The sequence below is a fragment of the Sus scrofa genome, chromosome 9 (genome assembly GCF_000003025.6).
Source record: "Sus scrofa isolate TJ Tabasco breed Duroc chromosome 9, Sscrofa11.1, whole genome shotgun sequence".
NCBI lineage: Eukaryota > Metazoa > Chordata > Mammalia > Artiodactyla > Suidae > Sus > Sus scrofa.
In genome coordinates this window covers 88,128,994-88,148,018 of record NC_010451.4, presented here as the reverse complement: position 1 = coordinate 88,148,018, position 19,025 = coordinate 88,128,994, and the positions used below count along the sequence as shown (strand labels likewise).

General features: G+C 37.7%; 1 protein-coding gene across 34 annotated transcripts in view; it reads right to left on the bottom strand.

Annotated features, from left to right (window-relative positions):
- The window catches only part of HDAC9 (histone deacetylase 9), a 1,028,404-nt gene that overhangs the window by 44,785 nt on the left and 964,594 nt on the right, over window positions 1–19,025 (bottom strand). For all 34 annotated transcript variants that reach the window (XM_021102482.1, XM_021102481.1, XM_021102484.1 and 31 more), the window contains one exon: window positions 18,526–18,610. In XM_021102482.1, the coding sequence (XP_020958141.1) occupies window positions 18,526–18,610 (85 nt within the window). The remainder of the gene's footprint in view (window positions 1–18,525; window positions 18,611–19,025) is intronic.

Genomic DNA, 19,025 nt, shown 5'->3' with positions numbered 1-19,025 from the left:
TTATGGAGTTTCACCTTATGTATGGAAAGATAAGTAAGACAACAGTTTAGGAAACTCCTGTACAGATATACAGCACTCTTTATCTGTGCAGCAACTTCACCCCAAAAATTCTGCCTCATTTATTCTAGCCACGTCAATCTCCCCAAACTGATAATTTTATCAAAAAACCACTGGACTCTCTTTGAATTCCCTCTCTCTATGCTGCTGCCTGGAACTTGCCTCTCATCAGTAAGCTTGGGCAATTGTAGGACTCATTTTATTTGCTTCTCTTATTTGTTTCCTGCTGAGATCACAGGTCTTCACTACCTGCTGTCCAATGTCCAAAAACAGTGTTCCATATACATGTGTTTCCTAGTTTCCTTTTATTTCTGTTGAGTGAGCAATTCCTACAGTAATTGATCCTTCATATGTGGGGTCAGAGGTCCATTTATTGAATATTTAGATTAATGAATTTTAACTGATTAGAAAAATGTAATAAAAACTTAGAAAACTTATTTACAAAATAGTTCAATATTATTATATAATAGTCATCTCAAACATTAGTAAATTATGGTTGATAGAGGGCAGCAAAGAGAAATTTTGTATTCCCATGCTGAAGTTTTTGTCATCAATACCAGTTGCATTTAAAAAAAAAAAAAAAAACTTTGTATTTTACTTAACTGTATTTCACCCTCTGTTTATATAAAGGTATTTTAACTTTTGAGAATAATACCATAAACTTTAATTGATAGGATATCAAGCCTGTTTGGTTTTATTTTTAGGGAGTTAAACAAAATTTGAGGCGGGGGGTAGTTCCCATTGTGGCTCAGCGGAAATGAATCCAACTAGAGTCCATGAGGATGTGGGTTTGATCCCTGGCCTCACTCAGTTGGTTAAGGATCCGGCATTGCCATGAGCTGTGGTGTCGGTCGCAGACGTGGTTTGGATCCAGTCTTGCTGTGGCTTTGGCGTAGGCTGGCAGCTGTAGCTATGATTTGACCCCTAGCCTGGGAACTTCCATATGCCATGGGTGCAGCCCTTAAAAGCCAAAAAAAAAAAAAAAATTTAATTGATTTACCGAGTATAGCTGCTTTACAATGTGTTAGTTTCAGGTATATAGCAAAGTGATTACAAATATACATACCTTAATTCTTTTTCAGATTATTTTCCCATATAGGTTATTACAGATTATTGAGTAGAGTTCCCTTACACACTAGGTCTTTGTTGGTTATCTATATATTTTTATATTAAAGTGTAGTTGATTTATAATGTTGTGCCAATTTCTGTGGTATAGCAAAGTGACCCAATCATCCATATATATGCATTCCCTCTCTTATATTTTCTTCCAGCATGGTCTATCCTGAGAGACTGGATATAGTTCCCTGTGCTGTACAGCAGGACCTCATTGCTTATCTACTCTAAATGCAACAGTTTGCATCTAATAACCCCAAACTCCCAGTCCATCCCATTCCTTTCCCCCTCCTTCTTGGCAACCACAAGTGTGTTCTCTATGTCTGTAAGTCTGTTTCTGGCTTGTGGATAGGTTCATTTGTGCCGTATTTTAGATTCCACATATAAGTGATATCACATGGCATTTGTTTTTCTCTTTCTGACTCATTTCACTTAATATGAGAATCTCTAACTGCATCCATGTTGCTTCAAATGGCATTATTCCATTCTTTTTTATGGCTGAGTAGATATTCCATTGTATATATTACCACATATTTTGTGTCCATTCATCTTTTGATGTATATTTAGCTTGTTTTCCACATCTTGGCTATTGTGAGTAGTGCTGCTATGAATATAGGGATGCATGCGTCTTTTTGAATTATAGTTTTGTCTCAATATATGTCCAGGAATGGGATTGCTGGATCACATGTGTTTTTAGGAATTTAAAAATACATTTTTATTAAATTTATAATTACATTTTATCAATTTATTTATAAAAACTTAAGGAATTTGGTATTTTTTAACCAATTCCAAATGCACTTCTGTTAAGATTAAGCTATGCTATAGCAAAATTTAAATTTGCATATTAATATGAAATCAAAAGATTTTAGTGTCATTGTTAGATTTCCACTGTAATTTATAGCAGAATTCACAGTAATGCCCTAAGTTTCATTTTTGGCATATTTATTTCCAAAAACTCTAATTCTATGAATTGAATGGAACATATCAAACCATTATTAGAATTAACTGATTTTTCTATTTGAAGCATCCTAAGGACAATGCATCTTTAACCAAGATATTCTTCTGCTAGAGACAACAAACAACATTACCTCATTTTGAAACTTGAAAAAAAAACTGAAATTGAAAGGTCATGAAAAAATTTAGAAGCGTAGTCATCTTATCCAAATAAAAATTCTTGTTTCATGAGTAATACTTAAATGTACCTTCAGCAATTGCACCTGTTAAAGTGTCCCCTGTGACCTTTTACTTTTTATTTTTTTAATAATGACTATTTTATAGTAGAAACTGCTACTGATTCAGCAACAGTGTGCCTTCAGTGTTCATGTCACTCATGATATCACTATGTCCCCACGAAGGGTGATGAATAATGATAAACATTTTGTGCAAGTTATGTATTCATTATTAGCTTTCTTGGGAAATGACAGTTGAGCAGTAAATTCTGCTCCCACCCTATTTATTGTATGGAAACCTCTGATGCCCCACGTTCTTCCCAACACCAACCTTCTGACAGCTTGGTGGGCTCATGCATGTCACAAGCTATGGCTGGAGCACACCTGTCTGGTGCATCAGGTGGCAGAAATATTGCACATTTCTCCCTCCATCTCCCAGTTCAGAAACTAGATGTCCCTTACAATCTGTGTGTGTGGGGGTAAATGTCTATTATTTCAACATCCCATCCAGATACCACTTGTTTCAGATTTTTCTTTTTTCATAAAACAAATTGGTCCCACACTCTTTTTTTTTTCTTTTGGTAAATTTTTGTTGAAACACAACCATGCTCATAAGACATTGGCTATGGATGCTTCCTTGCTACAATGGAAGGGTTAAGCAGTTGAAACACAAAGCTTTAAATATTTACCATCCAGCATTGTGTAGTATAGAGACAATTTTGTAAAAGATCACTCTGGCAGTACTTTAGAAAAAAAAAATGGAGAAAGCAAGAATGGATGTGGGTAGACCACATTGTAGGATATAATAATGGTCCAGTGGAAAGATGGTGAAAGCCTGATTTAGGATGGTGTCCCTGGGAACAGAAGTAATTGGTTGGATAAATCAAATATTTAAGGAATACAACAAACAGAATGGGGTAATGGCTTGGATGTAGACAGCAATGGAAAGAACAGTAAGAAGGACAACTCCTGGATTCTTGTCTAGCAAAACTGGAAGGACAGTGCTGCCATCTCTTTGGACCAATAAACCTGGAAAGGCTGAGTTGTAAGGCAAAAATAATGACAATGACTTTGGACATGTTGACTATATGTGCCTTTGTGATATAAAAGGAAAGATCTGAGCAAGAAGTTTAGGAAACATCTGGAACTCAGATCTGAGGTCTGAGCTGAAGATATATATTTTTGGGGTTATTCATGTAGAGATGACTATGAAGCTATAGTCTGGACAAAACAACAATAAGTAAAATGATTGGAAATATTCATTAAGTTCCTATGAAATACCTATGAGAATGTGCTTTCTATGTAACTTCATACAATTTCAAAACCACCTTCTAGGAGGATTATTTCATTTTCCATATTTTACAGCTGAAAAATATTAAGTAAAGAAGGTTGAAATAACTTATCCATTTATAAACTTAGCAAAAGACTATATAGTGTGAAAAATACTTAGGCTAGAGGATGACAGGCTCACTAAGCAGAGATTCTGCATTTAATGTTGCAGCTAGAAGAGTTAATAAGGGTTGGCTAAAATATGGACCAAAGGTGGCCCACAGTAAGTGATTTGGAAATGTCAGACCTGTCTTGATTTAATGAAGAGGAAGGGATTCAAAGACTTTTGGGAGATTGGAATGTTAGAGTGTAAGTCTGGAGCCACATCAAAAGGACATAGTATTTAGCCTGAAAGAGGTCTGATTAGCCAGAGATGGAATAATTTGAACAACAATATAAATAATGATAGTATTGGATTATAACCCACAGAGTAAATATGTGAGTCCATACTGATATAAATATACAAATGAATAGATTAGTAAATGGAAGAGGAAGTACAGTTCCAAGTAATAAATATAGACAGAGTAAAGAAAATAGAAAATCAGCATTGGAATCAGAGTAATAATTTTTGTAGGCAGGAGCTACTGATGGCTGCTGAAATTAATGGGCAAAAGTTTGAGGAAAAACAGCATATCTCCATAATCTCAAAGTATCTCCCAACTATTTATTAATTCCAAAGGAAAATATTCTAATTTTATACTGGAGATCTCCTCAAGCAAGTAATCTAAGTTAACCTCACCAACAATAAAACATATTGACATTAGGTACTATGGATCTGATGCACTAAGAATGCATGACTGCTACGGTGATTTTGCCAAAAAAGCATATCCTCAGTATAATTAGAAGGAAGCATTAGAAAGACCCAAGCTGAGAGACATTCTGGCCAGTTCTCTTTAAAAGCATCAAGGTCATGAAAAGCACAGAAAGACTGAAGAACTGTTACAGGTGGGAGAAAACCGAGACATGGCAACTAAGTGCAATGTGTTGATCATAAGACTGAATCCTGGAACAGAATAAGGAAACTAGTGAAAAAGAGCAGTGGAATCCAAAATCTATAGTTTAGTTAATAGCTCCATATGACTTAATTTCTTAGGTTTTTGTAATGGTGCTATAGTTAGGCAAGGTGTCAACTTCAGGAAAGTGAGGTGAAGGTTATATGAGAATTCTGAGTTATATATCTGTCACTTTCCTTAAAAGTTAAAACCTGACTAGTATCCACGAGGATGCGGGTTTGACACCTGGCCCCCTTCAGTGGGTTAAAGGATCCAGCGTTGCTGTGAGCTGTGGTATAGGTCGCAGATGTGGCTCAGATCCCGTGTTGCTGTGGCTGTGGCGTAGGCCAACAGCTGCAGCTCCAATTGGACCCCTAGCCTGGAAACTTCCATGTGCTGCAGGTGCAGCCCGAAAAGAAAAAAGAAATTTCAAAACAAATGGTTTAATAAAATCGCTTTTTAAATCTGGCAGTAGAAATACCACTGGTAATGTGGTAAGATTGCAGCAGAATGGAGTGGTTCTGACAGGGATTTGTAGCTGAGAAAATGGAGATAACTAGATAGAACCCTTTTCCAAGAATTTGTTCCTGGATGGTTTGAGAGTAACAGGATGTCAGACTGGAGAAGGAGTGAGGTTGCTGGAGTTTGTTTTTAGGATGAGAGATTTTAGGGTGTTTAAATATTGATGAGAATGAATAGTTCAAAGAACAGTTCGGTAGCTATAATTTACTCTAAGAAAAGTTTGTTGCTGAGACTGAGGGTGAGGGTGAGATAAATGGAGGTTGGAGGAGCGTGGAGTTTGAAAAAGTAGTTTGAGAGAGGCAGTGTAAACTGACCTGAGAAACACAGTAGGACTATAATGCGTCCACTTGAGTTTGGTGATCATAAATTTACAGGCGGTCGAACTGTAGGTTCATGACAGTCTCAAGCAGACCTGTTTATTTAGGACTAGTGTTGGAGAAAAGTTCCCTATAGACTATATCTAGGGTTGAGATTTTTTTAGACTGGTAAGGTAAAAGAGCAAGATTTTTAAGGTAGATTAAAGGTAGAATGGCAAATGAATTTGTGTTACTGTTTTTAAGCTGTACAAAGAAAAAAGTGAAAAAAGGAAATGGTTAATGAATTAGGAAAAATGGCAAATTAAAATATAGAGTCTTAGGTGTGTGGGTCAACACTTCTATATGGGTCTGATGTATCCTTCTCTGACAGAGATACGCCTGCCAGTACTGGTTTAAGATTTGTTTTGGGGGGCAGTTTGCTAAGACACTAACAGATGACCATCTGACCTCCAGGTTCCTATTATTTCCTTTTTCATTCTTCATCCCTATGAGTGTACATCTTAAAGCCACACAAAACCACCACAACCCTTAATTTTTAGTGGAGTTTTATGGAGGAGTGAAATTAAGTATTTTTAATCTATTATCATTACTTGAAATTAGTGACCCACCTCTATTTTAACCCCACAAAATAAGGTTTATTATTTTCGTTTCTCTTTTCTGCTGACTTTCCCTAATGCCTTGTGTCCTTGTGCATTTGATTTTATTCATTTATTTAAACATGTATGTATTTATTTACTTGATTTCATATTTTGTTGAATTTGATCTCTGCAAACACTGAGGTTCTAAATTAGGGATACTTTCCTCCAGAAAGAAATTGTATTTGCTTCTACCAGAACCCAGGAGGAAGATAAAACCTCTTTAGTATTCATCAAATTCATATCCCTAACTTATTATGCATTATATATAAATATATAAAAATACCTAGCAAATGATCTTCCCCCAAACTTTACCTTCGAGCACACCCCGTCTCAGTGAATGGTATCTCATGTGTATGTGAAGTGAATCTGGGTGCTAACAGCTAAGAACAGAATCACAAAGCATTTCTGTTCTTAAGAGTTTCCAGTCCTAGAAATACGTAGTTTTATTTAGACTCATGGTTTGATTAGCTTTGTCTTAGTAGAAACGTGAGGGAAAGAAAACTCATAATTATAGAGTCAGTTGGAATAAAAAAAAAAAATTCCAGACAAGTTAAGTCTCTAAGCAGATGGCAGATTTTCCTTTTAATTCTGCTACATTCTAGTATTAGTCCTCCACTAAACAATAATCAGAGTCTCAACATTTCAAGAGAATGGTTAATTAGAAGTTCAAAATCAACTTTCAAAAAGCCATGTGTACAAGTTTGACCTGGCTCTGATACAAGCAAGGGTTGGCGAGGTTAATAGTGGGAAAATGTCTAACACTGCTTTTCTTCAATGAAGGTCAGCCTGGCCCGGGGCTGCAACGTCAAGGCCTCTGTCTAAAGCCAAAAAATCTATGACAAATAGCAGCTCACACCTGACAACAGTCAGGGTTTTAAACTCAACAGGGCAGGGATTTGAAATTCTGCCAATCCTTGCATTTTTTTGCGATTAGATGTATTTTGCAAGTTTATAAGGGGCTCCAAAGTGGATTCATAGCTCCATGTCTCCTTGCAATTTGGCACTGCCCTTCTAGAACTGACTGTGGCTGAACCTCCATTAACCAGAACTCCCAAAACTCTAAACCTTCAGTTAATTGATTTTTCCCCTAAACCTGTCACTTTTGGATGAGACAGGAAAAAGTGCATATGAAAATTGCAAAAGGAATGAATTTAGTTGTGAGTTAGAGTAACATAAAGACAAAGACCACAAACTGTGGAGCTAGACCGCTTGATTTATGAGCTTGCTTTAGTCCATTTATTAACGGTGTGACCTTGGAAAGTTATTTAACCTAGATGTACCTCAGTTTACCTGATTGTAAAAGGGAAATGAAAATAGTAGATACCTCATTAGGCTGTTGAGTAGATTAAGTAAGTTAACTTATGTTAATAAGAGTACTCAGGAGTTCCCCTTTGGCGTAACAGGATTGGAGGCATCTTGGGAGCACAGGCCATAGGTTTGATCCTTGGCTCAGCATAGCGGTTAAGGATCTGGGGTTATCGCAGCTGCAATTTAGGTCCCAACTGTGGCTTAGATCTGATCCCTGGCCTGGGAACTCCACATGCCTCAGAGTGCCCCCCCAAAAAAGAGTGCTTAGGACAGGGCCTGTCACGCTGAAAACACTCCAATGTCCCTCTAACTTCACTGTGGAGAAAACTCATTTTTAGAATGGTCCCCCAAATTTCAAGCCTTTCAATCAGCAGTTTCTTTTTCTTACGGCTAATATTCACCTCTCCTTTCAAAGCTCTTCTTCTTCTACTGTTCCCCATCACAGGAAGTGATACCACCACCTACCCAGTTGTCTAAGCCCCAAACTTAGAAATCATTAATCCTCTCCATGCCTATTAATTACTATACCAACCCAACTCTACTTCTGAATTAAACTGCTCACATCTGACAGTAAGTCTTGCTAAATCTCCTGTCCTTATTGGAGGCATATTGATCTTTTGAAATGTAGATCTGATCATGTTCCTTCCTTGTTTAAATAAATCATTAAATCCTTACGAGTAAAAAGCTCCTTTTCAGCATTGCACATATCTCTTGTTCTTCCAGATCTCAATAGGATGAAGATGGAGGAGACAAAAACAGAGAAATAAAAAATGGTAAAGAATCAAATAAGAAGGGACAAAAAGAAGAAAAACTGTATATTAGCATTTGGGTGTGGAGTCAAGAGGCTAGTGAGCTCGTGAAATGATTTATGTAGTGCATGTTGCAATCTGGAGAAACAACCCTTTAATCTGTGTGCACAGACCCATGAGGTCAAAATCTTGGACAATTTCCTCACAACAAGAGATGTACAAATTCCTTTCATCTTAGAAACGATCTGATTTTCTTCTGGATCATCTGATGTAAATGCCCTTTCTCCTTGGGAAGGGGGTAGGTAGAAGGTATTACAGTAATGGGAAGAGATGGCTGAGAATGATATTTCACATAAAATGAGACAATGAATATCATCTTTAGAGCAAGGTTTATTTTACTTTAATAGCATTCTTCATTAGTTCCTATCCATATCTTTTTCTTTTTTTTTTTACATTTGGGTATAATTTTATTTTTAATTTTTTTTATAGAATAAAATTCATCTATTTAAACACAATTACATTCACACAGATTACTATATCATGGATCTTAAGAAACAGATTAAGTGACTTCCTCTGGAGAAGTGGAATGGAAAATATGCTGAGACAAATAGGAAATTTATTCTATACTTTATGCCATTTTGTATGGCTTTCATCTTTACTATTTAGTATTATCTATTACATTTCAATTTTTCTTTAAAAATTAGCATTATGTTAAAATTGTGTATATTATGCAACTAAAATTTATAAAGAAGAAAGCCTTATATACCATTAAATATTTTATATAGCATAATAAAAAGAATAACTTAACTGGTAAGAATAACAAAAATAATACACCCTCTGAAAATAAGTAAAATATAAAATGCATAAATTGGTTAAAAAACAGTGTAACTATATAAATATGTCCTCACAATTTGTTACATCTTATTGATTCTTCAATATAGGCACTACACCATTCTAGGTGATGTGATAAACAAGACATTATAGACCTTATATTGTATCATGGAGAGAAATGGTTATTAATAATACAATTGTAGAACTGTATTATTTAATTGTAGAGTTGCATTATTTAATTATAATTATCATAAATTCTTTGATGGAGAGGAAATCAGAATCAGATCTAAGAAGACTTCAGCATTCCAAGAATGATGTCAAATGACCCCCTTCGTGGTGGATTATGCACTTATTTACTATGAGATATATTTCTTCTTCAGAGATTCCTTGTTTGTGTATCACTTGTAGATTTTTGGTTTGCAGTTATTCTGAAGTTTTGATATAAGAGTCTATATGTATATGAGATTGTTTTAAGTTGTTGTTCTCTTAATTGCAAGTTCATCTCCAGTGTCCCACATTTGTACCCACCTCTTCTCATGATTTCTGATTTTGGTGGCATAATCGTGCATGGATGATTTCTTATCTTTACTGTATATATACCTTTACTGGTGAGCCTTGTCATTTGTGGAATTTTTGTTTCCTGTTGCTGTCTTGTCTTTTCTGCCTAGAGAAGTTCCTTTAGTATTTGTTGTAAGGCTGGTTTACTGTTGCTGAATTCTCTCAACTTTTGCTTATCTGTGAAGGTTTTGATTTCTCCTTCAAATCTCAATGAGAGCCTTGCTGGGTAGAATAATCTTGGTTTGAGGTTTTTTTCCTTTCATCACGTTAAGTATATCATGCCACTCCCTTCTGGCCTGCAGAGTTTCTGCTGAAAAATCTGCTGATAACCTTATTGGGGTTCCCTTGTATGTTATTTGTTTCTTTTCCCTAGCTGCTTTCAAGATTTTCTCTTTGTCTTTAATTTTGGTCAATTTGATTAAAGTGTGTCTCGGTGTACTTCTCTTTGGGTTTATTTTATATGGTATTCGTTGTGCTTCCTGGATTTGAGTGAGTGGTTCCTTTCCCATGTTAGGAAGTTTTCAGCTATTACCTCTTGGAATATTTTTTCTGTCCCCTTCTCTCTCTCTTCTCCTTCTGGCACCCCTATAATACGGATGTTCTTGCATTTCACATTGTCCCAGAGTTCTCTGAGACTCTTCATTTGTTCTCAATCTTTTTTCTCTTTTCTGTTCTGCATCCATAATTTCCACTAATCTGTCCTCCACCTCGCTTATTCATTCTTCTGCCTCCTGTATTCTGCTGTTAGCTGCTTCTAGTAAATTTTTTATTGTATTTTGCATCTCTTCTTGTTTAAGTTGTATATCTTATATCTCTTTGCTCAGTGTTTCCTGTAAGTTATCCATCTTTGCCTCCAGTTTATTTCCAATGTCTTGCATCATCTTTAGCATCAACAGTCTAAAGTCATTTTCCTGGATACTGAGAATCTCCTGATCACTTAGCTGATTTTCTGGGGTTTTTCCTTTCTCTCTCATCTGAGTTATAGTTCTCTGTCTTTTCATTTTTATAGGTTTTTTTGTGTGGTGACCTTTTTACAGATAATAGTGTTGTAGCCTCTCTTACTTCTGGTGTCTGTCCCCCTTGTGGCTGAAGTTAGTATGGGGGCTTTCTGTAGGCTCCCTGATGGGAGGGGCTGATGCCTGCCCACTGGTAGGTGGAGCTGATTCTAATCCCTCTGGTGGGTGGGGCTTAGTCTCTGGATGGGATTAGAGGCAGCTGTGTGCCTGAGGGGTCTTTAGGTAGCATGTTTACTGAGGGGTGGGGCTGTGATCCCACCTGGATTGTTGTTTGCCTTGGGGCTTCTCAGCACTGACTGATGGGTGGGGCCAGATTTTCCCAAAATGGCCACCTGCAGAGAAAGGCAAGGTTGCTTTCAATGTCTGTCCCTAACAACAAGCCACATTCACTCCTGTTTTCCCAGGATGTCCTTCAAGAACTGCAGTCAGGTTTGACCCAGATTCCTATGGAGATCTCTCTCTGCCCTGGGATCCAGTGCATGTGAAAATCCGTGTGTGCCTTTTAAGAATGGGGTCTCCGTTTCCCCCAGTCCTGTGGAGCTCCTGCGCACAAGCCCCACTGGCCTTCAATGCCAGATGCTCCGGAGGCTCTTTCTCCCAGTGCCAGATCCTCGCATGTGAGGGTTTGATGTGGGGCTCAGAACTCTCACTCCTGTAGGTGAGTCTCTGTGAGCCAGTTGGTTTTCAGTCTGTGGAGCTTCCTGCCCTGGAGGTATGGGGTTGTTTATATCATGAAATCACCCCCTCCTACCTTTGATGTGGCTTCCTCTTTTTCTTCTGGAGTAGGGTATCTTTTTAAAGATTTCTGGTACATTTGGGTGGAGATTGCTCAGCCTTTAGTTGTGAATTTTGTTGTTTTTAGGAGAGAAGTTGAGCTCCAGTCCTTCTATTCCGCCATCTTAATCCTCTCTCTGTCCATATCTCTTAATCACCTCTCTCTGTCCCTATCTCTTAATCACCAAGAGAACCGAATAGCACCTTCTCTGATTATTCATTCTAATATAACACCAATAGTGTTTGTATTTTATTTTTTCCAGCAGTTATGACCATTAGAAACTGACTGGAAATGAAATCAGCAAAATTAACATTACTACATTTGTTTCCAACATCAGTTGTTACTTCTAAGGGTACTTTCTGGAACAGTGAATACAGTAATATAATAATAAGAGGAGAATGAGGAAGAGGGGGAGAAGGGGAAGAACGACCTGAGGAGGAGGAGGAGGAGAAGAAAGAAATCTAACAACAAAAAGGGAGAGGAGAAAGTCATTCACTGAATAACACATATAAAAATATAAATTAAGCTGAGTTCTCACAAGGAGAAGGTGTCAACCATCTCCCCCCAGAAATTTGATTTCATTTCTATTTCTCTAGAATGCATAAAAGGATGTGGCTCTGCCCACTGTTGGTGCCTGAACCATGTGGATAACTGACTACCTTGCTGTCAATTACAAAATTACATGGTGTATCCTCCTGCAATGAAATCTCTAGAATGAGTAAATGGGTGTGGCTCTGCCCTTTGTGGCTGCCTGAACTATGTGGGTAACTGACTACCTTGTTGTCAATTACATATTTATATGGTGTATCCTTCTTCAATGAAAAAATCATGGCATTTTTCCTAATGGTCTCAGAAGTTGGAGAAATTCAGAAGACCGTAAATTCAGTTCTCATTGCCCTAAGTAACATGGTCTTGTGTGTAAGCTTAAAAAAATACAGGGAAATTTAGCCATATGGACAAATTTTACATGCAGGAGACATGGATGTTGTTCTCCCATTTATATGCCCCAAGTTTGACAAGAATACATGGTGCCATTGCAAGTACTGTCCCTTCTTCATTCTGGCCTATATAACCAGTTTGCTGTGGTTGGCATAATAAGGAATTCTAAGAAAACCCCAATTCACAAAACAACTGAGGAATTCCTGGAGTGGGAAAAAGATGAAAATGAGGGTGAAGAGAAAAACCTCCTACTGTTCTTTTATGATTCTACTTCTGATTTGCCATCTTGATGCCACAGTAGCACCACCCTAGAGAAGCAGTGTGGTAATACGCCATGTCATTCCTCTGGAAATTCCTCAGGAAAGTTAAGTGGCTGGCTCATCATCACATGGCTGGTAAGTGGAGGAGAGGATTATACTGAAATTCATATCATTTTAAAATCCTCTATGCTAGTGCTTTTCAACTTATCAACTGCAAACCACTGGCGGGTTGCAGCAGAATTTTAAAAAGAATCCTCAAATCCTTGTGAACATATATATTTTCTTGATCCACAAATCAAAAGATACTATGATTATCACTATTATCGTGAAGGAGGTCTACAAAATTGGTTGACACTTAAAAGGAATACTCTTCTTACTAAAAATTTAAATAAATAAAAGGAAACCATGACTATATACTTGTGGTTTTCATATTTTGAGGTTTCACAAATCAAGATCAATATCATTCATTATATGTTTTTAGAAGTTAAAATTATAGTCTTTCAAACTAAATAAATTCAGTTTTATGGAAAACTTACTTCATGGTTCCTCCCTTCAAAATCAGTGAAAATGTTATCAAAGGCCAGGATTATGTAAAACATGACATTTGGAAACCTTGCTTCTCACCATGCTATACAGAAGAAGGTAAATAGTTTAACAGACTCTAAGTTTTTGGGATGCGTTTCAGGAATGAATGTATACATATGAGGATCTTTTATCCTACTCTGGGCTGACTTTTACCTGGCATTGCTTGTTGGTGATTATAGCTGGCCAGCCAACTACTAGGTTCAGCTCTTCGACTTGCCACCAACAAACTTAAAAATGGTTGTTCACAAACAAGTCATGTTTTTTCTAACTTAAAAATGATTCATCATTGTGGATTGTGAAAGAGAAGAAATGGGCTCTCATATATTTTGCCTGCATTTCATAATCTCTTATTCTGCTAGCCAAGGAGTATAACCTTAGGTTAGTTAAAAATTCTGTCTGGGTTAAGGAAAAAATGTGGCAAATATTGACTCATGGGGTGATTCATTCATTCAACAAACATTTGCAGAGCACCTACTAAGTTCCAGACACTGTGTAAAGGATATAGCAATTGAAAACAAAGAACATCAGCAAAAATAGTCTGTGCCGTGAAAACACCCAGGGAATGTATCTAATCTAGAACAGGGATGAATGGGGATTCAGAGACAACTTCCCCAAAGAGAGGACATCTGAACTACATCTTCAAAGTTAGGGATGAATCAGAAGACTTTGTTAGCAGGGTAAACAGCATGTGCAAACATGAAACTTCTTGACCAGACTTTCCTTTGATCATTTCAGAGATGGTTGATCTTTGTATATATATGTATACACCATCTTGAGATGAAACTAGATTCTGACCTGTCAGTGGGGTGGGTGGGGGATGGGAGGGAGTCCTTTACTGTCAGGAGAAATGGTTGCTCTGCTGTTGCCTTGTAAGGCCTTTTTTTTTTCCCCAGCTAAATGGATAACATAAACAAGGCCAGGACAACAAGGATGATCCTGCTACAAAATATTCACATGCATGTGGCCAGGCAATGGGCCAATGCTAATCACAGCCTCCAGCACCTGCATACCCTCAGCTGGGGGGTTCAGTTCTCCAAGAGAAATTCACAAAAGGCCTGTCAGCACATTGCCTTCTGCCTCAGGACAAGGCTATCTAGGAACTTGCCTGAATGTTTCCCACATGCTACAAGGCCAGCTTTTACACAGTGTTCTGATACTGTAGTCCTGAACTCTAGCACAAAAGTTTCCTTCCAAACCTGGGCTAGAAGATGAGCTGAAATTGGCACACCTCCTGAAATTAAAAAGAGGCACCTTTTTGACACTCAGAGATGTGTGAAGAGGAGGTTCTCCTGTTAAACAAAGCTTACCTTCAATGCAAGCTTCATTAAACAGGCAATCCATGTAGTTGCAAAGGACCCCACATTCTAAAGGACTGTCATGCTTAGTTCAGTGCCCTGCGGGCATCATCTTGAAATTATTAATAATTTTTAATAAGGAAGCATTCACACATTTTCCTTTTGCATTGAGATCCACAAAGTTTTACTGAGTCCTAACTACTTCCCCTACTAAAGGTGAAATGAAGAGCCTAACCAAGGGCCAGGAGTCCTATAGGAGCACTTGGAATGGAAGTGTGTTATAAAAGAGAGAACAGTAAAATTAAGAGTACAATTTTATAGGTTTTTTTTTTTCTTTTTCTAGGGCCACACCTGCTGGATATGGAAGTTCCCAGGGTAGGGGTCAAGTTAGAGCTGCAGATGCCGACCTACACCACAGCTTACAGCAACATCAGATCCTTAGCCCACTGAGCCGGGCCAGGTATTGAACCCATTCCTCATGGATGCTAGTTGGGTTTGTTACCACTGAGCCACAACAGGAACTCCTTTATAGTTTTTAAGGAAATATAGCATTGTTTGCTAAGTCAGGAACACATAATTTTGATTTTCCAAGCCATTATGATTTTGCTACTCTGAAATACCACTTTATTTTATTGCTTTATGGACTTTGTGCAGCCCTTTCTGTTTATTTGGCCTGAAAGAGTAGCCCTAAAGACAAACAATTCAAAGAATCACACAAAAATGTACCACACAGTGGTCAAAGCCATAGTACTGAACCACTTTCTCTGTACTGATTTTCACCCCATGTCCAAAATGGCGAAAGATTGATCTCTAGTGTTTGTCTTCTTCTTACAATGTCAACTCACCATTCAGTTCCTTTTCAAACACAATGTGAGTGCTCCTTTTGGTGACGCTATTCTCAGTCTTTCTTGGAAAATGCTTTTTCTCAGCCCCTTGATGTTCATCAAGACTGGTTACATAATTTGCAGGGCTCAGTGCAAAATGAAATGTGGGATTCTTGTCCAAAACTTAATGAGAATGTTAAGGCAGCAAGAGTAAGAGCATTCAACCATGTATAGGGCCCTTCTGAGTGTGGGGTCCAAGTGACTGCACTGATTGACAGTCCATGAACCAGCCCTAATTCTTACTGGCTAGAATCGAGTCATGCACCCCTTCCTTAGCCACTCACTATTAAGCGAGTTGACAAGTTTAGCCTTAGACTAAGAACAGCAACCCTGGAGCTGGGCATACATTCATCTCCCCCTGAGTTGTATGGTATCTGGTGACAACAATTTATGAGTAAAACCAGGCTCCTTTTGAGTAGAAATGAGGAAGGCATGTTGCTGAGTAGCCAGAAACAGTACCCACCATACCATACACTGTTTTCATGATTCAGAAGGAGGAATTCTTCCTCAGAAGCTCCCTCAGATGCAAGCTTTGGTATCCCGGGGCATTAAAGAATTATTCAAATCATTCCTGCTCAAATCTGGCAGCTCTCATTTCCCAGACTCTCATGTACCTCAAACTTTGTCCCCGATGCCAAACCCTTCCTGGAAGTACAAGTAGGGATGAGAAGATGTGGCTCTGTCCTCCTGATGATCATAAGAAAATTAAGGAACCATGACTGACTGACCATAAAATACACAAAAACTCAAATAAATAGAAAAATTTTAAGTAAAAATACCACTTATTAGAATCTACACATTAGTGCCAAGAGTGTATAGAAGTACTGGGTTATCAAGCTTGGGTAGATTCTTCAATAGGACTTTAGGAGGAAATGGATTTTTAAATGCAGGATATGTGGTTGGTCAGTGTTGGGTGTTTGAAGTGAATTTTGGAGTAGCAGACAGAGATTTGCAATCCACAGTGAGAGAATTCTTATACAGAAAATTTTGAAAATACAGTGAATCTTTTTCAAAAGTCGAACAGGTTTGTTTGGCTAAAGCAGACTGCCTAAGTCTCTCAAAAATGTTAGGGGTGAAAATAAAAAAAATCATGCAGTGAAAAATCATTGCTGGGAAGTTAGAGCCAATGGGAAAGACAACAGTACAATTTCTAAAGATACCTACAAATCATGAATGTTTACACCTATGTGAATATTGAGTCTTTTGCTTCTGTTACTTCCTTCACAACATGTAGTCCTTCTTCTTCTGGCCCAAGTCCTGTTCAGTCCTGTTCAGGCCTTATCACAACCAAGGAACCTTGAGCCTTCTTTACCCTCCAGTACTTCTTCTCATAGCTCAAAGGGACTTAGGAAAAGGGCTATTCCTTGTCCATGATATCAGTGCACCTCATATACTTCTACTGAAATGATCTATTTCAGTGCTTCTCACTCACTGGACCATAAACTCCAATACTAGAAATTCTGCCTTATTCTTCTTCATAACCTCTGTGCCTTGCCTGGAAAAGTACTCAAGTTATCATCCATTAACCTGTAATAAGTATTTAAGACTGCCTATGGAAAGTGATGTGATCAGAATATACATATGAACAATAATTTTTAACCATCTGTATAATGGCAAAAGAATACTCAGAAAAAAGAATCATATGTATAAAAAGTAGATTTTTTTGTACTATTGATCTTAATGAGGTGTTAGATTAATTAGTACCAGATGAATGGATAATATAGAACCCCAGCCACACCCCTAACTCCAAATTACTACAGAGCAAGCAAAGACAAGGACTTGGAGAGATAGCTGGAAAGTGGCTTCTCCAGAAGAGTTTAAAAAATTCTTCTACAGGAGAGTAGCAAAGCTAAGGGTTTTCCTGATCCTCCTTCACACTTAATTTTGCCAATGGTTTTCTGTTCATTCTAACTTTCACACTAATTTGTGCTTGCTTCCAGTGTGTATGAGAGTGTGTCTGCATGCACACGTGTGCGTGTGCAAAGTTTATGCATTTTGTCATCTAAAAAGAATATTTTTTGTTGTATTTCTAAGGGCACACATGAAGCATATGGAAGTTCCCAGGCTACAGATGGAATTGGAACAGTAGCCACTGGCCTACACCACAGTCTTAGCCACCGCAATGCCAGATCCAATTTGCATCTGTGAACTACACCACAATTTGTAACAACACAAGATCCTTAACCCACTGAGAGAGACCAGGAATTGAACCTGCATCCATCCTCATGGATACTAGTTGGGTTCATTCATTACCACTGAGCCATAACAGGAACTCCTTTGTGTATGTGTGTGTGTAAAAAGAATAATTCTTGATGTTGTAACAGTTATGGGACAGGAACTGGATAGTAAAAAACATCCCTGACTTTCCTTTTTTGTTTAGTTGGATTTTCTCTCCTTCCTTCCTTCCTTCCTTTCTTCCTTCTTTCCTCCCTCCCTTTCTTTCTTTTGCTTTTTTAGGGCTGCAAGTACAGCAGATGGAAGTTCCCAGGTTAGGGGTTGAATCAGAGCTGCACCTGCCAGCCTATGTCACAGACAGAGCAACACCAGATCCAAGTCTCACCTGCAACCTACACAGAAAATTATAGCAATGCCAGATCCTTAACCCATTGAGTGAGGCCAGGGATCAAACCCACATCCTCATAGATACCAGTCAGGCTCCTAATCTGCTGAGCCACAATGGGAACTCCCTAGTTGGATTTTCTAATAGGTTTTCTCATACTCATGTCTTGCAGCTCTATCACAATCTCCTGGAATTTCACTGATTTTCCCTCTTTTGAAAAACTTAAAATGAATAAATGATTGGTGAATTCCAACATTTTTAGGAGATAACTTACCTTCAGTTAAGACTGGACAATACGATCATAATTTCTATGTTCCTGTCATTGTTCTGAGTAGATACTTACTGGTACGTAATGGAAAAAAACCCAAACAATTGTGGAAAATATGAGAAAAACAAGATGCTAAATCTAGAGTTTCTGAATTTCATTATCAGTGTAAAATAAGATTATCACATTAAAAGCAAGACAATAACACATTTAGATATGAATACATAATATATACAAATTATAATTATTTTAAATATATTCCTTATATTTGAGAAACTCAAATATATTTTTCATGTGCTCTAATTCTCAATGTAAGTTAAATTAGTACCTTATTAGAATCAAAAAAAAACTTTAAAGACATACTTTGAATTTCAATGATCTTCTGTAAAGAAATAACAGCATTCATATTCGGAGTTTGGTGGAGAATATCTTCTGCAAGTGGCTCCAGCTGCAAGAATAGTAGATAATAATATGAGCAGAATGTATGACTTTATAGGAAGTTTGACAGAAGCAAACCAAATTGAAACAACATAAAAAAAAAGGCTTGCTCCAAGAACTAGTTAACATTTTGCTGATATCAGTTGGAAAAGTGTAACTAGTGTATTTCCTGCTTTGCAGCAGTGTAACTGAATTCCAAGGGGCTTTTCTATTGGTTACGAGACTAATCTATGAATTCCCTGAAGCAGGTGCATGTCTATGCATTATTCATTAAAAATCTGAGTTATTTGTGTAATTTTGGTAGGTTCCTTACAAACCAAATTCCATCATGTCTGTACATGCAGCTGGGCCCTGCAAATGAAACCTCAGGGAAGCTGAAGCAGACAGAAGGTGGGCAGGGAAGCTGAAGTAGACAGAAGGTGGGC